The sequence below is a fragment of the Etheostoma spectabile genome, chromosome 6, assembly GCF_008692095.1.
Source record: "Etheostoma spectabile isolate EspeVRDwgs_2016 chromosome 6, UIUC_Espe_1.0, whole genome shotgun sequence".
Taxonomy (NCBI): domain Eukaryota; kingdom Metazoa; phylum Chordata; class Actinopteri; order Perciformes; family Percidae; genus Etheostoma; species Etheostoma spectabile.
The window spans coordinates 14,193,790-14,220,919 of record NC_045738.1 but is presented as its reverse complement, the minus strand read 5'-3'; the positions used below and the strand labels follow the sequence as shown (position 1 = coordinate 14,220,919).

The 27,130-nt window shown below is 38.7% G+C and overlaps 1 protein-coding gene across 3 annotated transcripts in view; it reads right to left on the bottom strand.

The window, feature by feature from the left end:
* rspo1 (R-spondin 1) overlaps positions 1-11,509 on the bottom strand; it is a 20,380-nt gene extending 8,871 nt beyond the window's left edge. The window contains exons 1-4 of one of the 3 annotated variants that reach the window (XM_032517481.1): positions 11,042-11,509; positions 6,198-6,924; positions 3,999-4,193; positions 819-962 (exon numbers count right to left, since the gene is read on the bottom strand). In XM_032517481.1, coding sequence (XP_032373372.1) covers positions 819-962; positions 3,999-4,193; positions 6,198-6,294 — 436 coding nt within the window. In that variant the 5' untranslated portion in view covers positions 6,295-6,924; positions 11,042-11,509. The remainder of the gene's footprint in view (positions 1-818; positions 963-3,998; positions 4,194-6,197; positions 6,925-11,041) is intronic. The other 2 variants (XM_032517482.1, XM_032517483.1) reach the window with 2 other exon arrangements.
* Positions 11,510-27,130: the final 15,621 nt, after the last annotated feature.

Here is a 27,130-nt window from a genome sequence, read left to right as displayed (position 1 = left end):
CAAGTCAATATCTGCCTAGGAAATCGTCTGGTCTTAATCTGCATTCCTATTTGTACGCGTGACTACGCAGACCACAAGAAGTAATTAGGTCTTGTTTTTGTTGTTGTTGAGTCACTTTTACTCACGACATGCTAACTGGCAAAATAGTATTCCATTCACTACGCTAAGCTAACTAGCGGTGGTGCTGCCGGACTAAGACAATACATTCACTGAGAAAAAAATGCGTTTGCCCACCTATATAGAGGAGACGGTGAATTTCAACAAACGGTGGCGTATTCCTTTTAAGTAATTTCCCAATCTGAAAGCAATTTTATCTTTTGGTGTTTTTTTGTACTTGAGAGGGACAGGTTTAGAGGGTTGCTGTGAACCGGGAGGCTATTAAGTTTACTACTACTAATACTAATAATAATCCATAAAAAGTATACTTCACTCACAACATACGTTTTTCCTAGAGTAACGTTTATAGACTTGGTGACAGCACCATTTTAAAACAACTGTTAATGCTGTAGTTGTTACTAACTCATCACAGAATTATTTTTAACAACAGCAAAAAGAAACGAGAGCTGAAAAGAAAGCTTCAAAGAGATCTATTATTCTCAAAGAATTCACTTTCCCTTTGCCAGGCCTGACCGTTGAACCTAGTTGGCAGCTTAGATGAAGTGATAAAAAAGATGGAGTCAACATGTGGCTCACACCTACGAGCGTCTTCAGTAAATGAAAGACACCAAAACAATACTTTCTGTTTTATTACAAGAGCAGAGATGCTATGGCTAAAGTAAACAGTTATTAGTAAACAGTTAAGGTCAAAGGTCACTCACCGACACACTCCATAGTCTCATTGGCGGTGCGCTGGCCTGGAGGGCAGCTGACATAACATCGCCCACTGTGTGAATACAAGCCCTCCTTACATTTTGTGCAAAAATTGCGATTGAAACACGCTTCACAATTGTCTATTTTACATTCTGAAAGACAAAAAGAGAGGATCAAATTAAAGGATCAAATCACAAGTCACATTGTCTGGTGATGGTGAGAGTTAATTTTATCATCTTTAGACTTTTTGTTTCAAAGAATTTCTGGTGGAATAGTCATTGCATTTTCTGCTGAAAAAAAGCAAATGGTTCTCCAGAGACAGGACAAGAGGAACTGAACTGTATTTCCTCTGAGAGATTTATTAAGGATTAAACAACACAGGGTCTATTTAGGGGGAGTAACACTCTTCTCTTACAAACACATGCACCCCAGGGCTTTTTTGGAAAGCGGGGTGTGAATGAGTACAGCCAGGAGTGTATCGCTTCAGTGGTTTTCTCAAGAGTTTCTGCACACCTCAGTTTCAATAAAATCTCAAACTTTCCAGTTAAACAAACAACTTTTGGAAATTTGGATAAATATAAGCCCAGGAGGATAAAAGCCAGACATCTTAAAATACTTTAGTCTCATCAAGGCACGTCCTTCTCATGAAAAACTGTAGAGAGATGGAAATCTCCCTGTCAATATTTCTATACAGGAAATGTATTCAGATCTAGACTTGCTGTATTCATGTGTACTAAACTTACAGTAACCATATCTACTCTGCAGCTGGTCTGATCCCGAGGTCAGAAAGGATCTAACACTGACTACGTTTATATGCACATAATATTCCAGGTTTTTCCCTTATTCCGAAAAAGATGATATTCCGACTAAGCTGTTTAGATAGTTTATGAAAGTGAATATTCCACTAATATTCCTATTTATGTGTAACCGTTATTTATTTATTTTCAGCGGTGGCGGACATGTTGGACCGTGCAAACACAGCGTCCCTCTTTCATTCCTTCAACCGGCTTCTTAAAGGTCAGCGTAGCAATGTGTGGGCATATCTAAAAACCTGTTGATATCAAAGTCTTTGATAATGTCTAAAAGTAGCTGTGTTTCTCCTTATCGGGTCTGCAGCCCTGCAAACTGTTGGCTGTTTGGTTTGTTTAAAGCAACCATAGCAACGCACAGAGTTGACCATAAGCCACAAACAGGCAAGAGGCCCTAAACTGCGGTTAAAACACAGATTATGACGGAGATTCCGAATGTGCTGTACACATGTCCAAAGAATGCCTCTTAAACCTGAAAAATACTGGAATAACCCACGTCTTAATCAGAAAATGCTATCTTGGGAAAAATGCCTTTTTCAGAAAGTATAGTACCATCATTCTAGTGTAACAGCACACAATTACAGCTCATGTTTTTCAAAAAAAAAACTATCTGAAATATATAAATAGAATGTGTACATACAAATTATTAGTTAAGAGTTGCATCTGTTTGGGGATATGTAAACTAACTAAATAATTTAGCATCATGGTATTGACAGGTATTATGTGATGCAGAAATGTCAAGGAAAAATGAAAAGAATAATTACAAGAGAAGAATAGCCTGTGTTTTTCTTCCTGTAGCAGAAAATCACAACAGGCTGGTGGGCATTGTAGCTACCCACTGAACACCTACAACTATTTTCGATCCATGAATATAATTAAACTTGGAAATGTTAGTTAGTTATCAATGTTTTACTGTACAAAAAATAATCCATATAGACCTGCTTACGTTCATACTTCAGAGACTATACACTATGGCCCAATCCCAAAGTGAGCCCTGAGGACTCACAGACTTAATTGATCTCAGGTGCTAAGTGAGTGTGTGAGGACACATGGGCTCAGATGGATATAAATGGGATAGGGACAGCACTTCACAAGATCACATGATACCTCGGCAACATTTAATAACAAAGTTGCTGACAGTTTGGGATTTTTAATTTCTTTCCTTTCCACACGGCCAAGGCACAGGAGACGGCTGGCTGATTCCAAAAGCTGGACAACAGGTCCGTTCTGTGGTTGTGTGTCATGCTGTTGTTTACCTTTTGTAATTTCCGGATTTCCTTATGGTCTCCGCGGTAAACGTCACAACGCTTTAAACTGTGGGTAATTCCCTTTGATGAAGTCTGCATCGATGCAGACTCACGGAAAGGGCTCGGTAAGTGTGTACTCAAACCCTGACACCCTTTGAAATTGGACTTTGGGACAATCCTAAGCCCTTTTCTAATTTTGTGAGAATGCACACCAAAGTCCTGTGAGTTTGGAATTTGGGATTGGGCCTGTGTATGCTGCTGATAGTAAGAGTGTATCAGAATAGAAGATGTACAAAAGTGAAAGCATAACAAATATGGATTGGGGCTTGGCATGAACTTCTCATATGAGGGCCAAATAAAAAACAAATCCTCTAAAAAACAGACAAACAACTATGTTTTGGAGATGTTTTTGTTGGGATTTTGTTCCAATCCTGTTTTCTGTCCACACGTAAGGGGAAACAGACTGAGGTGCTGGCACTCCTTGGCTGATAGTATGGGACCGGTGCCACCAAAACCAACTAAGTAAGTTGAGTAAGTAGGCTACCGTGAGTGTGGCCACCCTTCCGCCCACCCACCTAAATGAGCCAAACCTGTCTATAACCATGATGAAGACTAGTTCAATTAAAAAATTCCACTGACTTTCCTCCAGTTCAGCACATACTTATCCACAGGGATAAGTATCCCCAACAGAAGGATTTCATTAAGTGTCTTATTCTCCTACAAGCATTGAAAAATAGCTGCACAGATTGGTAAAAATATAAGGCCGCATTAAATGATTTTGGAGAATAAAGGGTGTGGCAAATGGTAGGATAGCTATTTTTTGCATTCATATTTTGGGTCTTTGTTAAACACAAAGGAGTGTAGGAAAGTGGAAATATACAAATATGATACACAAGACAGATGAACTAGCAGGGTATCCCTCTACTCTAAATACCCACATATTGTACACAAACAGGAGATGTTAAGCCAAAGACAAACAGATCGTTTACACTTCTGCAGGCTTGATTTGACATCAGCTGTGTGGATTATATGGAGTGGGCTGTTGCCAGCGTGTTAGCTCTAGCCTGCATGTATTTGGAAGTTTCCAGATGTGTATTCGGATCAAAAGTCTAAAACACAAAGCAAAACTCACGGGTGCATCTGTTGTTGCCCTCTGGGTTCCTCATGCCAAAGTATCCCATAGGGCAGGAGGCGAGGCACACGCCTATCTGACGGATGTCATTGCGCTCCAGGAAGATGAAGAGCTTGGGCCTGCATTTAATGCAGCCGTTGTACTCTGAGCATCGGTCACAGCCTTTGGGGCAAGATGGTGGCCCCTCAGTACTAACTGTGGAAACAACAAGCACAATTACCAGAGAGAAAGGAACAGTCAGGTTTGAGGTAGGCAACAGAACAGCATGGTGTACTATCGCATAAAAAGATTGTTTCCAGCCAGATATGAATTTTAACAAGGAAATAAAAAGGGCATTTGTTAACATTCTGCCCATGAGAACAACATTGGGGGAATTTTGTTGGCATCTCCATAGATCCATCCATAAACCTACCAGCGCTTTATCACTCCCAACAAGCAGGGGTTAATGCTCGCACCTTATTCTAACTGGGGGCCACGCCAAACATCTTTGTTTGAACAGTTACTCACTGTTTACTTCAAACCGCTTGCCGGAGATCCTTAACAGATTTTCATTTCGAGAAACCAGGGTAATTGGGGCTGACAGCCAACCAAGAGCCAGTCAAAATCAGGCAACTAACATTAGGCTCTCTCACTCTACTGGGTTCAGTGTGAACTTAACTGGGCATCAGAAAAGTGCAATAGTAATAGATGTGGCCAATAATCAAATGCTGCCAGTGTTTTTCTATAGTGGTACAAAACCATGCATCCCCCTGTCCTAAATCTGAAAATGCACCGCAGATGCATTTACACTTCACATTCCTGTAATCCCAGACTCAGACGTTAATCAAATTTTCGTCATCTTCAAAAAAGGCACAACCGGACGGTCACCGTGCGGTACACGCAACAACTACATCATTTCAAGGAAAAGTGTGTTAAAGAAGCCATTCAGAGACAAAAAACAGTCGTCGGAGTGATTTACATTCCTATACTGTATCACCTCTGAATTTACAAAGTCTCAAGCGGCAATTCATCTGCCGTCCTGACTCCCAGAGATAAGTCGGATGGTAAAAGTGTTAAAAGGGTTCTCCCATGAACAGATTACACCAATGTGAGTCACAGTTACCTCAAATGCCGCAATTACAACCAGATCTTGTTGCTTACTAATAAAAAAACAAACAAATAATAATAGCCCTGGGGAGTGAATCAGAGAGTGTAGTTGTGTAAATTGTGACATGTGGTGGACTGAAAAAAAGTCATGGTTTAAGTTTGATCACTGCATTACACTGCTGAAATCAGAAAAGAATCGAAAAAGAAATTGGATTGCATTAGGATGCAAAAGCTTCAAATCGGAAGTGTAAAATCGCAAAGCCCGTTCATATCTGGAGGGGAGAAGCCTCAACTGACTGTGACGCTGTAGAGGGCGCTCATGTATATAATGAGTGACCCAAATCCTTCTGTCCTCAATACGATAGCACATGACAAACTGCGACAGCATTTGAGGCCATTGCATATACGTATGAGTGCTTATACTGTGAAAGACATACTACTTCTAACACAAATGACCGATCTTCCTATGTGCAATTTTAATAAAATCACATCTGTTATTGTGGCCAGTCATGGCATTATATAAATTCTGGTTCACTGAGGTTGGGGCAAGCTTGGCATTGGCTGAAAGCTCCTTGTGTGTAAAGGAGGAATTATTTCAAAGCTGACAGTAACACCAGCACTGAGGCTCTAAGGCCAGAGATATACTGCAAATCGGCCTGAGCGCCTTTGTTGTAGTTGCGTGAAGTCAGAAAAATGCTTGCAACAACACTGGCAGCACGGTCCAATTGAGAGCTTAGAACTGTCAGGTACTCGTTCCATAATATGCCCACAGAGCCAGACACAAAAAGAGTGATGGCTTTGAGGGGGAATCCATCAAAACCCCCTCCATAAACAATCTTAATACCCATCAAAGTTTTACATAAACTGAGAGAGGCATGATCTTAAAAAGAGGAAGAAAGACGAGCCATTCAGGGGAAACGCTGAACCTTACATAACCTGTGAAGGAAAAACAAATAAGAATGATGAGAAAATAAACAATATGTTATCTTTACTTTGCTTGTTTAATGTTTACAAGGCATCCACCACTGTGACTCAGACCGCTGTAACAAAAAAAGGCAGCATTGCTGAAGAGGAAGAAAAAAAAAAAAAGATCAAAACAAACTGAGAACTCACCCCGCCTCTGCCTTCTCGCTTTGGAGAGCTTGAGAGCATCGCTGGGACCCATGGAGCTGAGGAAGACCATTGCCAGCGCCACCAGTCTCAGCTGCATAGTCCCTGTTGCCTTTGCGGCCACGCAGGGTCCCCCCCCTGCGACCAGATGGATCAGGTGGGGGGGCCCCCCCTTCCTCTGTGGGACAGGTGGATCCCTCTGCTGCTGGGACAGATGATCCCTTCTCTCTCCTGTGGTACTGCTCTCTTTCTCTGTCTGTCTGTCTCTCCCTTTTCCTCCCCTCTGTCTCTCTGTATCTGTCACTCTAGTGGCTACTGCATCCGCGAGTGTGTGCGGTGGAGGGGGATGCCGCAGTAGCAAGTCCAAACCAGCCCGAGGCACAACAAGCCATCACACTGGTGGTGGTGCTGGCAAAGGGAGTAGACAGCGTGGGGATGGAGGAGCAGGGGGAGGTGGAGGGAGGGGAGAGTGGAAGTTCTTTGGAGGATGATGAAGAGGAGGAGAGATTGGAGAGGATATTGAACTTCAACCCATGAAGCTTGGGGTGGGCTGGCAGGGAAGCGAGGAACCCGCTGTTTGAGGAGGGTGTGTTGTCAGCCTGAGCTCAGAAGCAAGCGTCCTATTAATGGTGCTCGAAGGAGGAACAAAATACGAGCTTGCAGACTGAAAGAAGACGGGTGCAGGTTCTTGACTATGTGTGCAACACACATCAGCTTGTACGAGGGCCTGCTGCAAGATAAAAAATAAAAGGAGGCAGAGAAGAGAGACAGATGGGGAACCCGTTTAGGAGAAGGGTTGTTACAGGTAACAATGAAGGAATACTTTGACTTTTTGGGTAATACATTTATTTGCTGAGATAGAGATGAGATACTCAATACATCTGTCATGTCTGTATGATAAATACAGAGCTACAGTCAGCAGCTAGTTTGCGTAGCTTTGCATAAAGACTAGAAACAGTGAGGAAACAGCTTCCAAGGCTCCGTCCAAAAGGTGACAAAATCAGCCTACCAGCACATCTAAGACTACGTTTACACTTGGGCGGCTTTTTTCATAAACAGACATTTCAACCTCTCCGGTTTATATATGCTGCCTTTTTCCCTAAAATGTCAAATTATTCTTTCAATTTGTTTTTTCAACAGTCATAGAATAACATCAGTTTGCTATCAACATCTTTACATACTCAAACCAGCGACATTCAATTCTAACCCAATGCAACTATTGTTTGGCCTAAACTGCATGCAATCAAGTATATCAGAAATCTCTGTAATCTGGAAAACCAAACTCATGGCGAAGTCAAATGCTCATGATCATGATGTTGCATTTCAAGCTGTATTTGGACTTGGACGATGAATCGAGCATGAAGTCAAATCTCTGAGAGATGCAACACACGCTCAGACTGAAGGCCTTTTGTCATGTTTGGTACTGAGATCTTTTTTTAGATGGTGTCATACGCTGCCAGTATTTACGGCTTTTGTGTGAAGAGGACATGTTAGGATCTAAGCAATGGGAGGTCCTCCCTCGCAGCTTAATAAAGAAAAATATGACCATATTTGGCTGTTGAGTTGGTTGTGGCTCTGAATCAAACTAAGGACAATGCCATTTGGTGTGTCAAAACATTCCAGCAGGCAACATTACATTATTTGTTTAAGCATAAATCAGAACGGACAAAATCATTTCCCTTTTTATCTGGACTAACCCCAAATGTTTTGAGCATCCGCAATAGGAGTTATACTCGACTCCAGAAATAACAAAAATTGATGTGATTTAAAAAAAGAAAATCACATCCATTTTTTGTTTTATTTCTAACTAATACAGCACAAATATGTACAAATAAATCCAGACTGATTTCCAGTCCATGTAATAATAATGGGACACCTTGTCTTGTGAGAAGCTGTACTCGGGAGAAGACAAAAATGTCTTTTGTTAAACATCAATGTGACATTACATTTCTTGAGCTAAATTGAGTTTAGAGCTGCTTGTACACTGGGGCATCGGTTGAAGTCTTTTGATGCTGAATGAGCCACAGAACACCGAATTTTTAAATCCTGAAGAATTAAAAAAAAAGGAAGTTCCTTTTCTAATTGTTACAATTCCATAGCATTGCTTTACATCCAACGGAGGACAGGGGTACTGTACTTGTATCCTCTCCTAATTGGGAAACACTTCAGACTTTCTCCCCTACTAGTATTTATTTCTTAACACTTAACAATTCACAATGTCACGGACACCTTTTGGCTAGAGTCATATTTACAGGAATGAGCCAAAAGAGTTTCACAGCCAGTCTTCTGCAGCACCTGTTACTTGAGAGAGTGATGATTGGTAAATGGGACATGCTAACTCTCTGGATCACTGTCAGAACATAACCTTTCCAGCACTGAGTAACTCAAGACATGTGCCAAAGACTTTTTCATAACCCAGCACTCCCACGACTCCTTGCAACCTGCCAGAAGCCCACCTCAGCCAATCCATATCTGCTCTCACACACCATGGAGAGAAGAGACACGATTGGGCTGTTACAAGGACCGTTTTTAACAAACAGCCGTCTAAGCAGAAAACTGCGGTGCTACTCTGGCACCTGTATGTTTTGAAAGTTCTCTGTCTCTGCTCCCTCATCCATTAAACTGTGTGCCTTTCCTCACCGTCAGCCACATTCAGCTGAGCCCAGTGAAACTAAGCCCCGCTCATCAAATAGTCAGGAGATTAAATTGCCTCCTTTGTAAGTCCAAAGTTTGATCTATCAATTATTCAAGCACTGAAAGGGAGCTCCCACACAGGGAATTTATTGAATTTGAGAAGGTGCCACAACTCTGAGCTCAGAGTTACAAATGCAACCTGTCGATGAACCTTCTGCCTGTGACTGAATCTACTGGTTGTTTGAACCATTTTTAAGAGCTAAAAAAAGATTAGAACACCTGTTGTGCCAAAATGCCTCAATCACACACAAATTGAGAAAGTAATACCTGCATTTGCAATGTGTAAAAAGAGAGACAAAAGAAAAAAAAAAAAGGATAAAATTCCTTGTCAAATTTCATTGTCAGTTCATGAATCATAACGCCTTTATCCTCACGCAGGAATGACCAAACATTGAACCAACATTTCCCTGTTCCCCATACTAACCTCAAATCACTCGTTTTCAAAATGAAATTTTTTGGGCATCTGCTACATGGACTAAGCAAGTGGTAAATTCTTGCTTTTGAATTGGGACTTTTTTTCCAACGTTGGCTGCCCATGTGTGCGGCAAACAAAGCTACAGGAATTTGTGGGCGATTTTACCCAGGGATAGTGATCATTCATGTTCAATTTATTTTGACATTTTTAAAATCCCTTATTTGTACATCCAAGCCATAAACTCTAGTGGTGCTCACAAATCCAGCCCATAATGAAAAACAGAAAGGGAAGATGAAATTAAATGGATGATGAAACAGAACATTGGGAAAATAAGGTGTTGACTGAGGCATCATTTTTCAAAAGTTTTTTTCAAAAGTTAAAATGTCTTAACATGAATCCAACATATTGATAGCAAATATAAATCCCCACCAATGATAGGCTTACTGGCCTATAAGGTAGTTACTAAAATAGCCATTCACAGATACAGTCAATCCTGAGGATTCAATGTGTATGTTTAACATTAAGACGATTTATAAAATCATGCCAACAATTATCATTTTAATAGCTTAGTATTCAGTGCAAAAACTGTATTTTATAAAGGCTTTAGGCCACCCTACATGTATTGTAGGCCCAGTTCAATATGCAAATTCATTTTATAGTCCTACAATAGATGTAGTAGGGGATTCCTGCTCTGTCTCCCCTGCGGTAGATGATTAGTTGCCTGTCCTCCTCATCTATCCGCAGAGTGTGGAGAAACACCTGGCTGCACCACCACCACCCACAGAAGCCCCAAACATTTTGGTAATCACTTCCTCTGCAGCTTAAAGAGTTCAGGCAGTGAGAGGTCAAATGTGTAGCAGTTGGAAAACACTCAGAGCAGAGCATCGCCGGGCCTCTTCCTCCAATCTAACCACCATCAGACTCTTTTCTTTTTGGAGTTGTAGGACTAAAGCCCTGCACAGCTCCAGTAGTCACAGAGCTGATCTTGTACAGCTCAGTTGAGCACCATTCAGCTTTGCCTAGGAGGCTCACCATGCTGCAGTACAGCCGTTTGCATCGCACAGCTCCACAGGGGGATGGAAAATCAAGTGCAGATCCCTACCTGTCCGCACTCCAGCATCTCTGCTGTCACTCCACTGCCCTGTTGTTTTTCTAAATCTCTCCCTACCTGTCCCTTTGAAGCTGGGGAGGCATGCATAGCTCCAGAGGATGACAAGGAGCTGTGGATAGAAGCTGTAGAATGTAATCCTGACGAGTAAATCGACAGCATGTCAACTCTATCCCACTCTAACGTTTAATTTAGCCAGTAAAATATAAAATATGACAATGATCAGTATTATCACTCTTATTTGGTTAAATATTAAAAAGGTGTTTGAGGAAAAAGTTAGGGCACTCATGATGGATAAAAAAAAATGGGGCACTTGGAGCCTCAAGTTTAAATCTTCCAACAGGGAAAATACTGATTGCCAATTTAAACGAATTAGGGTCGTCACAGGCATACATAAAATAAGTGTATTAAAAATAACAGGCCTAGTTATAATAATAACTATAGTAATGCTCAATTAATATAATAAAACGAGAACGTTTTCTATTTGTTTAGGGTAAAGAAACTTTTACACAAACAAAATTCTAGATCCGATACAACAAATGTTAACCCTAAATTAGGATAGGTATTCATAAGAAATCACGTTGAATCAGTGATTTGAAATGGTAAAATATGAAATAGGAACCAACCCACCTGTAAAGCGGGGTCTCCAAATAATGCTGTTCATTGAGCTGACGGCACTCAATTTCCTTTTTTATAAGAGAAAATCCGTAACTTGTTTGGTGGTCACAAAGAACTCCTCCTACAGGATACCCCCATGCAACCTTTCTCTGTCATCATTTCAAAAGACATATGATTTCATTTCTTTCCCATCTGTCACAATTTCGAGGCAACGTCCTAGCAGGCGTGTAGAAGATGCACAAAACAGAAAAAAAAAGTGTGCAATGGATTAAAAAATAAATTCCTCCAGTTAAAGATGATGTGCATAACAAAATATATATTCCGATGAACTAAGTCCCTCGGACTTTTTATTTCGTCTTCGTAGGTCAGGATGCCTGTTTGCACTGAAGCTCCTGCGAGTTGCGCTTTTTAAATCCACTTTGGAGCACCGAACAGCATCCAACTCCGACAAGTTACACAGCCGTGGTATTTGCATCCAAACCCCAACACTGCAAGCGGGCATTACAGGCCCCACCCCTCGAATTCTCACTGAGAGATGAAAAACCTGCGGTGGATTTGTGTAAGTGTTGCTGTTAAACAACTAACATTGTGGGCAAATTCACATTTATTCCCTGATTTAGTGCGATTTGAAGACAGATTGTTATTTCTGGGCCTTCATCCTGGAGAGAGAAAACTTCAATATAACACAAATGAGGCCTTAAAATGTCATGATTAAATTACTTTTAGCACCTGTAAGTTACTTTATTTTCTCAAGTTTGCAGCGTTTGCTGCTAAAAGTTTTCTGACTGAACAAAGCAAAAAGTTTAAAAAAAAAAGTAAAACAAAAAAAGACACCTTAGACCACAAAGCTAGATCCATACTTACTTCATTAATACAACCTTTATTTAATGTAACTAGTACATTTACTTAAGTACTATACTTAAGTACAAATTGGAGGTGCTTTTAGTGAGTCTTTTCTTTTCCAGCCACTTTCGATTTCTACTCTGCTACATTTCAGAGAATAATATTGTACTTTTTACTCCACTACAATAATCTAACAGGTTCAGTTACTTTACAAATCAAGAGTTTTACACACATAACACATGTAGTTTATAAAACACAATGTTTATTATAAATTAAACTAGCCAACAATATAACGGCCTACAAGTCCAGCTGAAATTCTTAGCGGATTGAACGTTTGATTGACAGAACTTTCTATATTTTCCAGTTTCTAAATGTGAGGATTTTTCTGCGTTGAGTGCTTTTACTTTTAATACAGTGAGTACATTATCTTGATGATACTTACATACTATTCAGCCAGGAACACTGGCATCATAGATTTAACCATTTATTGCAACAAATGGAACTACAGTTATACTTGGCGATGCAGGCTCTGTTCTGATGATGCTCCCTGGATCAGCCAAGCTGCATGCTACGAGGACAAAGGGAGCACAATGCAGAGACCCCCTTGTACCCAAGAGTAGGCCGAATCCAAGACATACTTATGATGGCACCCAATACCGGAAAGGTGGAGGCTGGGGTGGTGGAGGCGAGCTTTTTGTAGCAGGAAGCAAGGAGGAATCCAGAGACATCTAAATGGACCGCCTGATGTGATGGCAGTGGCAGTGATTTGTTGTGACTGGCTAGAATGATGATTTAATTATTGGGCCCTGTCTTGGATGAACTAATGCAATGCCTAATTTACTCAAGTAAAATACTTTTACTTAACCCTCATGTTGTCCTCTTCAAATTGTCAAATTGACCCGTTTTTCTATAGAAATGTTCTTTTTAATTACCCGATTGTAACTACTCAAAATAACATGATTGAAACGCTCTTTGGCAAGTACAAATCTCTACTTTCTTAATTTTGGGGTGTCTCATTCAATTTTATAGCATTTGAAGAAAAAAAAACTGAAGTGGTTTTGAAATAGTGTTGAGTAAAAGTTGACATATTCCAGTCTGTGCTTATCCATCAACATACATTCATTTAATTTTGGTCTAAATAATTCCTATTTTCTGCTTTTCTAACTCAAACATTAGGTATAATTTCCTATAAATGAGGTTCATTGACCATAAATTCCAAAAATAACTGTAAACTAAAATTAATAAGTTAGTGTTACGTAGTGTTGAAAGTGTCAAAAAAGTGACAAACATTGAGAAAAAAGCGTCAATAAGAGTGTTGATTTTCAATTTTGACAGGAAGATAACTCAAGGGTTAAGTCAAAGATCTGAATACTTCTTTCAGAATTTTCTGTCCTATTTGCTAAGTAAAGGTGTTGAGACGGGATGTTTTATTCTTGCATATTGTGTTGGGTATGGGAGACCACATACCATAGTCAACATAGTGTTGCTAGAAATGTACGTTCAAATACATATATTTTTTTTGTTAGCATAATTCAGAAATGGAAAAGATAATAATTCTACCAAGAGATGTTTTTGAGTGAAACAAAACCGGAAACTGCAATCGTTGAAATTACAAAATCGGACTGATCATGTCATCATATAACCAGTATATATAGTCTCCGTTTCTTTGTTATCCAACAGGGGGCCTTAAACAACAATTCTTAGATCACGCAGATCAGCATTCTTTGTTTTTAAACTGTGACATTTCTCAACAGTGTTACCATGAGAAGGACTACTGGATAAACACCATCCACATTCAGCTACGCTTACTCTGCTGAAGGATTTATCTTGAGAATGAAGTTACAGTGCAGACTGTTTGTTTTTTTGCAGAGTCGCCAGGAAATAAACAGAGCCAGAACCCTGAAAATAACACAACTTCACTTAATCTTTATGGCAGCCTGTGATGCAGTTTGACGTCTGCGATCATATAAGAACGAAGATGACACTGTAGCTTCCATGTGAAATGACTAAGTCAAGCATGTTTGGGAAGTTTGAGTTTGATGCATTTTTTTAAGAAGAAGAAACTTTTATATTTTTCCACATACACTCTTACAGTACAATGTAATTAAATTCAATCTCTGCATTTAACGATGGTGTTTTAAGCCCACAACGTCAACTTCAAGGCACCCGACCCTAACCAATTCCTAATCCTTGTGCCTTCCAGGTAGCGCTGCCTGGAACTTAAATATAACACAATAACAGCCTTAAAAAACACAGAACATTGCATTTATTGGGCTAGAGAAGCGAGCTTGTGACCAGGAGGTCGTCGGTTCAATCCCCATACAAACAGGATAAAATCTGGGTGGGGAAAGTGAAAAGAGCAGCGCTTGTCCCTTGAGCAAGGCCCTGAACCCCAACCGCTCGGTACCTATGTGAATGTAATCAGGGTCAACCTCTGAACTCTGAGCCACAGCCACCCCATGCAATTTTTAGTTTTATTCAGGTGTAAAAATGCACCAGCTAACTTGTACATTCTCATCACCCAGGTGGGTGATGCACGGCAGCGCTATATACATGTAATTATTTAATTGATTATTGGAGCAACATAAGGAATCTCACTCCGCAGCACTGTGGAGGTAGGTCTGGCAATGCCAGACTTCACCTTGCCTAATGTAGACAGCCCATTAAGTCATGAAGACATCCACTGCCTGCCAAGAGACGACCCAGGGGAGCCCTAAAACACAGCCAGACAGCCTTTTTGTATCAGCTGTAAGATGCTTATGTATGCAAATATTGCAAAGTCAACTTTATTAAGGTCATAATTTTTGTCATAGCCTAAAATGGCTAATGATAGGTTTATGACTCCAACATTGTGACTGTGCAGAACAGTAAGAATGTCAGACAAAAATATACAGATCTTCTTCATATCCATCATCCCACAATAAAAAAATGATACCCCTGTCCCAAAAAGAATTATAAATCAACAAGAGCTGATTGTAAAACCATATAATACAGTGCAATTGGTCATCATTTAAACCATCATACATATTTTAAACCAAACGAAATACAGTTTTGAGGATTTACATGACAGGTTTGGATTTCCCATCACTGTTTGCATATATAAATCTCAGACAGGCTCGGAAAAGATCATTGTTCACCTTGTCTTCCTCCAATTATAAGTGGAAACATAGAGTAATGTTGTCTGTGTCTTTCATACAACATGCTAATATGCTTTTTGAAACACTGCTAATCTTGACAGGATATTCTCACAGTAAGGGGACTTATTCCTTACTGAAACACTCCAGATGTCCGCAATGTCTTTCATCTTAATCACTTTTGCTTTCCACGAACGTCTTTTCAGCTTCATTTATACTGCTTCTGCAAGGAACACTGTGCTAAATAGCTCCATTAAGCATTTATATCCATTGTATAAAGCTATTTTATTGCTTATAGATCATTTTGGGGTAAAATGAATAATTAACTGAAAGGACTATACAAGTAATTACAATCCTATTTGCATTAGGACTTTACTGTCCATAAAATATATACTAAAACAAATCCAAAAAAATCCTTCTCAACCAAATTGTCTGTGTTTTTTATGCTTTTTGTTTTTTTGTGTTGTGGTACGATCAGCTTTGTTCTCAAGGCTTTCATTTCACCCTACGCATTTTAATACCCCATAAAAGAAATTCAGGCTTGGCCATACTTGCAGGATGTGTCAAACATAAATGGTTTGGTAAACAGAGTTTTGCATTTTTTGTGTGTGTGCCATACTGTTCTGTAACGTGTCACAAACTCGTCATCCAACAGCTCTTTAGCACATTCAGTTCCCTCCTAATGCCTGACTAAACCACAGCAGATTCTTGCTCCAAAGTCAATTATCTCCCCAGTCATCTGTGCAGAAATCCTTATGACCCCGGGCTATTATGTCCAGAGTACACACAAACTGTAGCTCAGTCACAATAGCTTGTTACGCATGTTACACATCAGAAACAGTCTGAACAAGGTGTTGGTGATAATGATTTTAAGTATTACAATATAACTTAAAATGCACCCATTGGGCAGACAAACTCTAAGGGAACTCTAAACAATGAAGGAAGTACTGTGTGTACTTCCCAAATGTATTCTTAATTATCAAAGCCAGCCTTTCATCCCTTTGAAATCTAAATCAAATGTGACTTATTATTACATAGAAGAACAACACTGTCCCCAGCAGCCTTATTTCGTCAAAATTATGTTGTGGATTAAATTAAAATCTAAAATAATAAAACCATAGCCACAATTTTGTCTGCAAATTTTACTGGCACCGAATGACACAATTGTTGGAGACGGAATAAAACTTGAGGAAAGAGAGGCCTAGACACCCAGCCTTTCATAATAAAATTCTAAATTATTAGCACACTACAGTCACACGGTAGTCTACACTTATTTCATGGTGTATATCTAACTGGGTGCTTAGTGAAAAGCCACTGCAATACCACCAAATTAGATCTTGATTTCTTTTTACACAGAAGAGACTGTTGTGATGTTGATTGATATCAATCTGACTGATTGAGTTACCATTGAGTCAGTGACTGAGCAGATGTTTGTCACGTGTGTACAGGACTGATTTAAATAGTTCTGTCTCTTCGGTCTAAATCCAAAAAGTAAGAGCTTGAACTCATAACTGACTCAAATAATTAACCCAATGTTTTATCTTTTTTTTATCACCGAGTGGGCTGTAAAGTGCCTGAGAAAACAACAATTGGATTCAAAACAAAAGCATTCAACTTGACAAAAGAAAGAATGGTATTAGGGGCTGTAATGTTTCTCTGTCTCCAGGCGAGTATGACCACTTTATTGGACTGTCAGAAGTACTAAAATAATCACAGGGTTCCGATTTTTCAGTGTTTGACAAACAGACAGACCACTTTGATTGTTACATTTCAAAATAAGAGGGATAATTACTGCTATGCAGCCCCAGTGTAACTGGATAAGTAAACAAAGAAAGATAACCTGAACTGTTGCCTGTTGTTTATTGCTTCACCAGTCTTCTTGTTTACTCTGTCCTGGTGAAGTGCAGACACAGTAAAGGGAATGGGAAGAACACAGCATTTCTGCCATGGTGTTGATACATGAATACATGAATGGTTACATGTTATATCCCTAGATCTATGAAAACAGCGATAGATAGATAGATAGATAGATAGATAGATAGATAGATCCCCAAGGAGAAATTCAAAGTCCCAGTAGCTTAAAGACATCACACACATACACCATGAACAAGATGATAAAATAACAAATCCACAAGAATAATATGGACAATAAAAGAAAAGATACAAAATAAAGAGACTGATGACTGGACTTTAAAGATAGTTCAACTGAAAATGTCAGCCTGTCCTCACACAGAAAATAGTGGTATTATTATTATTGTTATGCAAGCAGATCACAACGACCGACAATTATGTTTCTCGTTGGCTGCAGTACCTTTGTGGCTGTAGTAATTATCTCAAGAGCAAACAAGGAAGTGAGATGGCCAAATCGCGCATAAGGGATGGAAGGGTCAAACAAACACAGGATTTTGACTAAAGGGACCAAGGTTTGTGTCCCATGTGGAAACAAAAAATTAGCTGATGAGTTTTAAACTGACCTTAGTGATGCAATGACGTCATGTTATGTCCTCATTTTAGTAGTTTTGCGTGGCTCATTTTAAGCCAATCCTTGACGTTTTTCTAACATTAACTAAGTATTTTTTTTCTCCTAAACCTAACTAGTTTGCGCCTGTTATGTTAGGTAGAAAGGTCGCATGTTCACGGTCACAGGTTTAAACCGCCACCGTGCGGTAATACTGTAAATAGAACAGTCACATGTGTTGTTTTGGGAAATTGATCTTTAATGTTTAAATATGTGTACAATGCACGTATGTATTATGACAAATAGGTTTATTTGTAAGGGACCATTGCGGAAGCAGTGTCCAATGTACTGTACACCAGAGTGAAACCCTTAGGGACTTCTAGGACTTCAGAGAGAGTCCAACATAGCAGCATTTTAAATGTCATATTTACAATATTTGACTGAAAGATAATTCTCTCCTTTAATTCTAATGTTAGCTTTTTCTATCAAATTAGTTTCCTAAAGACTTAAAAATAGAGTTATCCAATCAGATTTAGTAGTTGTCTCTAAGCAGAAAAAAGGTTACAGCTCGATCATTAGTTAGGACTTCATGACCGGGACAGAAGTCCAGAGTGTGTGTGTGTTAGTTTAGTAGTAGACAGGTGAATCAGCCAATTTTGCTATTATTGTGGTTTGAACAAAAAAAACATTTCTCTACATCTTGCAGAAATAATACATTTTTTTAAAAGAGGCGAGCAGGCAAACGTATTTTTTTCTCAAACAACTCAGAGTACAAATCAATACCTACACTTGCTCTCTGTGAAAACTGGACATAAACAGTGGGGATTTTTTTCTTAGTCAGAGACTATAGGCACAATACTGGATGTATCAGTAACGCTTTGTAACGTTATTGAATTATGATTATGCTAACTTTAGCAATCACCTACAACAGTCTGTGGTTTGGAATGCTAGGATTGCCACTATTTGTTATAAATCGACATGTATATGATGCCACTTGTACTGGCAGGAATATAGCTGTGTGTGTGTGTGTGTGTGTTTGTTTGCCTGCCCACCGTGTTTAAGGGCCAGTACAAGACCTCATGGTTTGCTACTGTTGTACACGTGTAGGCTATAGCTCAAGCTAATTTCCAACACCAGTCCCCTTGATAATTTAGTAAGCGTAGGTGTCATGTATGGTTTTCTTAAGAACTCAAAGATATACCTACAAAAACTATCTACATAATGCTATTTGGTTCCCAGTCTTTTTTATTTTACATAGACATGGCGTTCTATCCCAAATGGTCAGTCATTACTGGGAATGGTTAGACAATACACATGTAAATACAACATCAATATGGTATTAAAAGTCCAGGATTTGTTGCATAGCCCATTACTTATATTATTGCTGTGCAATAATCAAAGTTCTTTCTCAGGTACAATTTGACACTGTAGAGAAAGAGAAGAAAAACATCTTACTCATCAATGCAAAATCAATATTCAGGTACAAACAATTTTCCTCAGACGTCATAGCTCACGGTAATGTGAAGGAGGAAAAAGATTAAAACAAATATACTAAAAACTCCCAATGCAACTTCTAGTATTTTCAGAATTGGTGTTAGGGGTTATGGAAAAGTGGGGGTGTGGGGGCGTAATTGTTGTAAATTATGATTGGCTCAATGGATGAAGGCATCATTTGTTTGGAGACAAAATGTTTAATCACCGTATCTTTAAACTAATGACTGCCCCAGTCAAACGTATAAATAATTGCGTAGTATTTGTTAAATGGAGTATTTTGTATATTGTTGGGACTTTTGTTTCAAAAATTAAACTTCAATCATTATTGTAACTGTGCTAGTTCTGAAACCCCGCACACAGCCATGTTTACTAAAGAAGGGAACTCTTTCCTTTTTGGGCCTGCAAGAAGCTCACGGCCATCTGAATAGTCATAAACATCATGCACACTGCAATTTATCAAACCAATGTATTCAACATCAACATTATGATGGAGAATACTTAAATATATGCCATCCTGTCAAGGGTATAAAAGATGTATGTGTAGCTCAAGTGTTATGGGAAGCGTTTTCTTTGAAACTCGTCCCACTACTTGAAAATAGAGATTGATCACATTTAAAACAACGTGCCCAGAAAGTTAGCTGCTGCCAACATGTGTTTGCCATATTGGTGCTCAAATGAAAAACCGGAATATCACTTTATTTTTTATGCAGGGCATGTGGTTCCTTTGTGTGGATGTGCAATGCCAATCACTCCATGCTCTTTACAAGGTAACCCACATAGTGCACATACCTAAATCAATCTTAAATGATTAAATTATCTCATTATCATTTGATTACCATTATCTCCGGGAAGAAATGTCAAATTCATAGGGTGCAGTTCTGAATAGGAAGAATGTAGCTTCTATCACAGCTCTAAAATATGTTCAAATTTAAACATAGAGTGGGCAGACGCAATGTTAGCATGCAAAATGCAATAGATGCTTTTTTTACTTAGGAAAGAAATTAGTAACAGCCCCTTTGATTTTAGAAGAGAATAATTCATTTATTTTAAATTCCCCTTTGGACGTCTTCTTGAATAACACAAATGTTTAATGTGTTATTCTCAGACAATTTAAACCAGGTGAGCTGCATGCTCTAAGATTTCAACTGAGAAAAAAAGTCCAAAACTAAACTAATTTAATTTACTCACTACAAAGGATTCTAAATAATCTGCAATTTGATCTTGGTCCGTATGATTTGTATTACGGTTAGGATAAGTTTTATTTTCAGGGTATCTGCCAATATAAACTCAGGTGAAAGAGTCTCATGTCATGAAGATTTGAGACATAACATCATTGGGCCAGAGAGCCAAAGAGGCCTGCGAATGTACAAGGCAAATAGCTCGACTGCAACAGATGTTTGAACAATCCAGATGTGAAACTTAGAAATATTGTAGATACTCTCTTGAATTCTCAAACTTCAGAAATCTGGGATTGGAAACCCATAGGCTTTAAGCTGTACAATATTTTCATGATAATTGGCCCTTTTTTCATCAGTAGCCAAATTCTGTATCTGCTTTTCTATTTTTTTTTTTTTTTTAATTGTTACTGGCGGAGTTTTTCCCGTTACGTCTTCCTTTTTAAAACAATGTGATGCGATGAATCTTCTCCGCCCACAATGTGAGTGGCTGCACTGTAAACAGAAATTCATCTTATGTGACATTTTTGACAGAGTAGCTACGTAAAGAGTAACACCAGGCTGAAAAGCAACGTTTCACTGCCCTTTTTGAAAGTTCAAGTATCTTTCACCTCTGATGACATCATCATCGCTGATGGAAATGGTTGGGTTTGGTTTGAGGAGTACATGAACACACCAAACCGTGATGTCACGACGGACTGTACGGTGTACTGGTGATGTAGGTTGAGGCATACACTGTTTGGTTTTAGTTTTGATATGTTTTACATTGTATGTGTGTTAAGGGATAGGGGGGCTAAAAACAAGGAAAGAAAGAAATGGCTAAATCTGTGATGTGTAATGTTGTTAATCTTGTGTCTTTTGCAATAATTTTTTTTTATTATAACAATACTGTATTAACAAATAATCAAATGAGTAATGGAAATGTGTAAAGGGCTGCTTGTAGTGACAAACAGAGAATTACCTGCAGTTTCCCTCAGCTCTATGTACCTTTATAGCATCTTTCAGCTTTTTGTCTAGGTTTTATGACCCACAAGTTAGCGACTAGTTGGTGAACAAGCACATTTGTTACCTAAGGAGCTAGATTTTTGTCTCAGGAGTTGGTGTGAAGAGCAAAATAGAGCTAATAGGAAAGTGTCACGTGGTGAGGTGGACACCAAGCACGACTCTGTGTGCTAATATTGCTCTGTGTTTGCTGCAATTGTAAATTGGCAAGTGTTTGCTAATACATTCACCCAAAGCCATACGCTTTATAAGGTGATAATATGTCAATGTTGTGTTTACAGCTTGTTTTCTGTCCCCAAGGGGCAAAAAATACATAATTAATGCTGTTTTAGGGATGCTTTCTTCTTAAACAGTTTCTATAGATGTTTTGGCTTTCTTACCTCCAGTCCAATTTGCTGTATTTGACCTTTTTTCATAATCCACCCAGTAATATCTGCCTTGACTCAAACCTTTGCTCAAAAGAATTAACCAGTCATCTACTTGCATTTATAACAGAGAAGTAACAGAGTGAGGTAGTTTGAGCAAGAACTCCCGGGCTCCACTTCATTTAGAAACATCCAAAGCAATGGCAAAGGTATTTTAAGGTGAGCATGGTCATGGAGGTCAGTGCCATAAACCTGCAGTTGTACTCTGGCAAGTGCACAACACGATGATGTATATTAGCCAGTGGAACATAAAACAACAGCTTTCTGGGATATTATGCAAAATTGATGAAGGCACAGGAATTATACACATATGAATAGGTTCTTAAAATAGTGGTTTTATCTGATGGTAAATTTGATATAGTCAAAATACATTTGATATGTGATCTGCATGTGACAGAGGACAGCCTAAAATGGAAACAGATGCCAACATTTGGTCAAATTTTACAGTGCAATCCTATTTAACTATAAGCCTTTAATAGCCTGATTGGATGGGATTTTAATATAGGTGAAGTCTCAACAAGTGCTCTTGTTTTCTCTTCCATGTTTAGTTGTTGTAGATTTAACAGAGGATCAAACTGTGAATTCTAACATCTGTTAGGTATCTGGTAGGTCAGAAGAAAGTCTGATTTGATCCAATAATCTTAGATGTTGTTTCAATTTGTTTGCAGACAGATCCAGAAATTGGTTTTCCCTTTTCTGTGCAATTTCAAAAAAATAAAATAATAAAATAAAATAAAAGCATTGCTTTAGTTTAATATAAAAATTAATAATGGATCAAATTAGGGTGTAAATGGTAATATTCTGTATTGGATCTTACATCTAATTTTGGATTCGGAGCAGTGAATGCTGAAAATAATCAGACAAGTTACATACCTTCTGTCAATGTTGATTGTGTTTCCCTAAGCCTTGAGAACACAGTTCTTTAGTTAAATGGTTGTCTACATCTCAGTTTTGCGAGTATATCTTTGAAGAACTGAAAATATGCGTAATAAATATGATCTGCATGACCATAGTTTCTGGTTCTCCATTGTTATGACAAACTACCATATAGTATGTTGTTTCATATTTGATAACTATTCCTTGCAATGATGACACTTAAGCAGCACTGTGAATGATTACAATTAAAAACATAACTAATACTCACGTCTATAACTATGCACTAAAATAACTTTAAACTATTGGAAACTGCCCACGTTATCTCGAGGTAATTACACCTGAAATCTTTCCAGAATGGAGCTAAAAACAATAACACAAGTACTTGTCTAATTCTGAATTAAGATTATGATTAATGCCTAATGATACCCTTTGGGAAATTAAGCTGTTTCACTAAAAATAACAATACGATTACATAAAATAAAACAATTGTTAAAATCAGATTGACTGTAAACAAGAATATAGCAAATAATTACATCATCATACACAACAGTTCAAACTAAATAATTTATTAGGAAAACATTAAGAAAACCAAGTTGCAGTTAGGCTGTCATGTTACCTCAAATCATGATCATTTGTATCAATAACTACTTTCTAAAACTCACTAAACAAGAACTGTATTTTTTTTTTCTCATAGAAAATGATACAAAGTATGTCTCTGCCCAGACACATTGGCATATCCAAAAAGAATTGTTGGATACAGGTCATTACAAATACAATTGTCATTTTCCCTCTATTAGATATTCCCTAATATCTTTCCAAAATAGAAATAAATTAATTGGAATATAGCTAATAAGTAATGACACACTACTGGCTTATCCAATATGATAAATAACACAAAATAATGTATGTATGTATGTTGGATACTGGTCATGCCAAACATGTTTCTTGATGTACCACAACTAAGTTGTAATAACAGGTTTCCTCTGTTATATATTCTCTAATATCTTTCACAGATAAAAAAAACAATTCATTGGTTGATTTCAAACTGACAGTTAGGGTCTAGTCTGAGTGAAGACTCCAGCCCTGTAGCGAAGCAGATTTCAAAATGTGTTTCAGATTTTAGTCAAATAAGAATCCAGATGATTTGCCAGAAGACAGCAATATAATGGTTTCATTTAATACCATGTCAATAATAATAATTATGTGTGACACAACCTGTATTGTGCCCATCCATCCTATCCTATTATTTACTAAGAAGCCAAAAACCTGTGGTATGGTAATGAGGCTTTGTCAGTTTGTGGTGATATCTGGCCGCTTTGGCCTTCCTATTGAGAGGATCTGGGTACGTGATTGCCCAGGCCTGAGTATCAATCTCGACTGACATGATGTATGGTCTAACATTCCAGAAGTATCACACAATCCAGACCATCAGCAGATTCACTACAATTTAATTTATAGGACATATCGCACCCCTGTGAAAATGCACTTGGCTCAGCATTGCTGAATCTTTGAATAGCCTTCTTGCTTCTTTCTGTGTGTGCGTGTGTGTGTGTGTGTGTGTGTGTGTGTTTGTGTGTGTGTGTGTGTGTGTATGTGTATGTGTTTGTGTGTGTGTGTGTGTATGTGTTTGGTCCCTTTTGTCACATGCCGTTCTCCCTGTCAATGCCTCTTGTTTGTTTGTGTGTTTGTCTGTGTCTAGTTCTGTGTCTTGTTTGTGAGTTGCAGACATCTTCCATGCTGTTGTGTCTTCCTCCTTCCTGTATTCCCTCTCTTTGTTTGGGTGTGGAAACATTTGATGGAAAGGATTGTGGAAAAGGTGCACTGTGCTTTCTTTGATATGTATAGTATACTTTTCTGTAAATTGCCATGTAGACCAGTGTTTTGCACTTTTGCTTAAATAAAAAAAAAAAATGAAGAGCCATTGGTGCAATTTAGGAGATAATAAAATTGTAAATCTCAGTTTTTTCAAAACCCCTATTCAATTTTTCTGCTTCTGCTCCTTCACTCTGCTGTTCTCTCTCAGCCCCTTTCCCTGCATGGTGCATGGATTACACATCCAGTCATGCTTCTTCTCTCTGACCGATGTTGTTTATGTTTCACTCGACCATGATTCGCCTCCCACAGATGTTCTGGAACTGTCCAGGGTGTTAATCACAAGTGACATCCTCCATGGTGTAAAGGAGTTTGGCGTCATTTCAACCTTCCCCAAACGTCTCTATCAGTGTGTTTTTCTCATCCAGAGGCTAATGAGTTCATTAACACTTCAAAATGAAAGGGGCCCTCTTAAAGTGTCTAAACTCAGCAGACAAAATACTTTCAGTACTGGGATCATTCACGACTGCATAACAAACAGTTTTTTGTGTAAAAAAGAAAAGACTTGCCAGTACGCCTGGTATTTCTATTTACACTTTCAAATTTCAAAAATGTGATACTTTATCCTGTGATTTGTCTCTCTTTGCCTTTACTGAAATTAGTTGATATTAATAAATAATATTAGAGTGGATATCTGTCTGGGATTCATTTATCAATGCCACAATCTTAAACATTGTCACAAACCAAGCCATTGCCAAGTAAAAAAAAAAACTAAAATAAATTAAATTAATTTACGAGTATTAAATGGATTATGTAAGTCTGTATTATTTAACATGAGTTGTCTCTTTGACTTACTGCAAGTGAGTGATAAGTTAAAGTAAAATGTATGCATTAGATATTGAAACTGATGTGGCAATTGGTCTTCTCTTAAAAAATGAATAAATTAAATTATATTTCAGAGTAAAGGCTGTTTTATGCTTCTGTGTCATTTCTACGTAGTAGTTACGGCGTTGCTATGCCATCGCTATGCCGTCGCTATGCCATCGCTCCTACAGTGTGACCCTTTCGGAGTTTGGCGTCGGGATTGAACGCGTTTCTTTGCATTGCGGTGCATTTCACCGACAGAACGCTAGGGCGTGTTTTGTTTCCGGAGGGTCAATTACAAAACTCTTTGTTTACTTGTGTGTTGCTGTGTGCATCGAGCTATTGTGTGTGTGTGAAGGTGGGTGAAAGAGCGAGGGAGAAAGTGAGAGAGTGACGGCGATTAGGAAGTTGTAAGTGTCTCCCCTGTGCTGTAGCAGGAAAAGTTGACCATCTCCTTGATTTCATGTTGTTTATGAAGAAGAAGAACCAGGAAATGAGTAAGGGGAAATGCAACGCTACCAAGCCGCAGCCAAGCAACGTGCGTCGCTGCAACATGTAGTTACAATTTTCAAGAGGTTTTGGTTTGTGTTTCCACGTACCTACGTATGTAGCAACGGCGTGAATTTTACTCAGAAGTATGAAACATCTTTAATGGTTGAGCTCTTCAATGCTACTCGACCAACCCGAGCTCTGGTCAAACCAACTCCCTATGTTTTCAAAAATACCAACTGTGTGCTCCTTTAATTATGGGATAATGCATAAACAACTAGAAACTAGAACTAGGGGGAGAATTTCCCCTTTAATGTAACGGTACAGCCACATTACAAAACATATTTGATTTGAACTTACAATGAGAAAAGAACAATTCTTCCTGGCTTACAAGGAAACATTTTTCACAGTTATTAATTTTCTGATTTTCTGGGGCATGTAAGCACCAACCCCGACTACAATTCCCATGAACACAACCTCTCCAAAAAACATGTCATCGTCATGCCGTATCACAGTTGCGCCCTTCACAAAGACCCCATTTGGCCTGTAGTTTTGACATTTAATAACAAACATCCAAATAAATAATCTCGGCTTCAATGTTTGGAGTTCAGTAATTGGCTTAGAGTTATTCCATTGAAAGACACAAGCAGCTGCTGATCTGCAGCTTCACAATACTGCTTAACTAGCAACAGACAAGAAAGCAACCACACCGGAGCAAAGGTTTTTTATTTGAAATCCCTAATGACGTGGCCTGATGATGTCAACACAAAATTATTGCCTTGCCTTGCGTGACTTTACAAAATTGCCGTCAGTTATGTAACCTCCACCCCTCTGTTAGCTTGAATGACAACCAGAAGCCTCAGGTCTGGTGCTAACCCTGGTTCTGTGAGCCATGGCTGGAAAGCTGTTCTTATCTGGGTTGAATTATGATTTGGGGAACATTAAGGACAGACGTCATGGCTGGTAGAAATGTGGTAAGACCCCCATGCACTGTGCGGGCAACAGAAGTCCAAATAGATCTGCAGAGACACTTTTTCTTCTTCTTATTCTTTCCAACAGTTAGTCCACTAGATAGCAGGGCTGTAGTCAAGACCACCTTAGTCGAGTCCAAGACAAGTCCAAGACCAAGACTAGTTGAGTCCAAGTCAAGACCGAGTCCAAAGAGGTTCGAGTCCAAGACAAGACCAAGTTCAAAAAGGTTTGAGTCCAAAAATGTGCCAGAATTAGCCAAAAAAGGCTATTTTACATATGCTGTCCCTGGACAGGTCGTACAATGTCACACCTAAAAAGATAAAAGAATTATAATACTACACACAGAGTCCAAAAAGGTTTGACTTCGAGTCAAGACCGAGTCCAGGACAGAATAAAGCTCTCATTAATGAAAGTATCAAGACAATCATTTTTGGTTTCACTTTCCCTCCAAAATTATTATCAACATAATAAAGACACCTGGACTCGGTCGAGACCAAAAGCCATAGTGGGGAAGACCAGTGGCCGAGGCCGAGACAAGTCCGAGTCCAAATACTAGC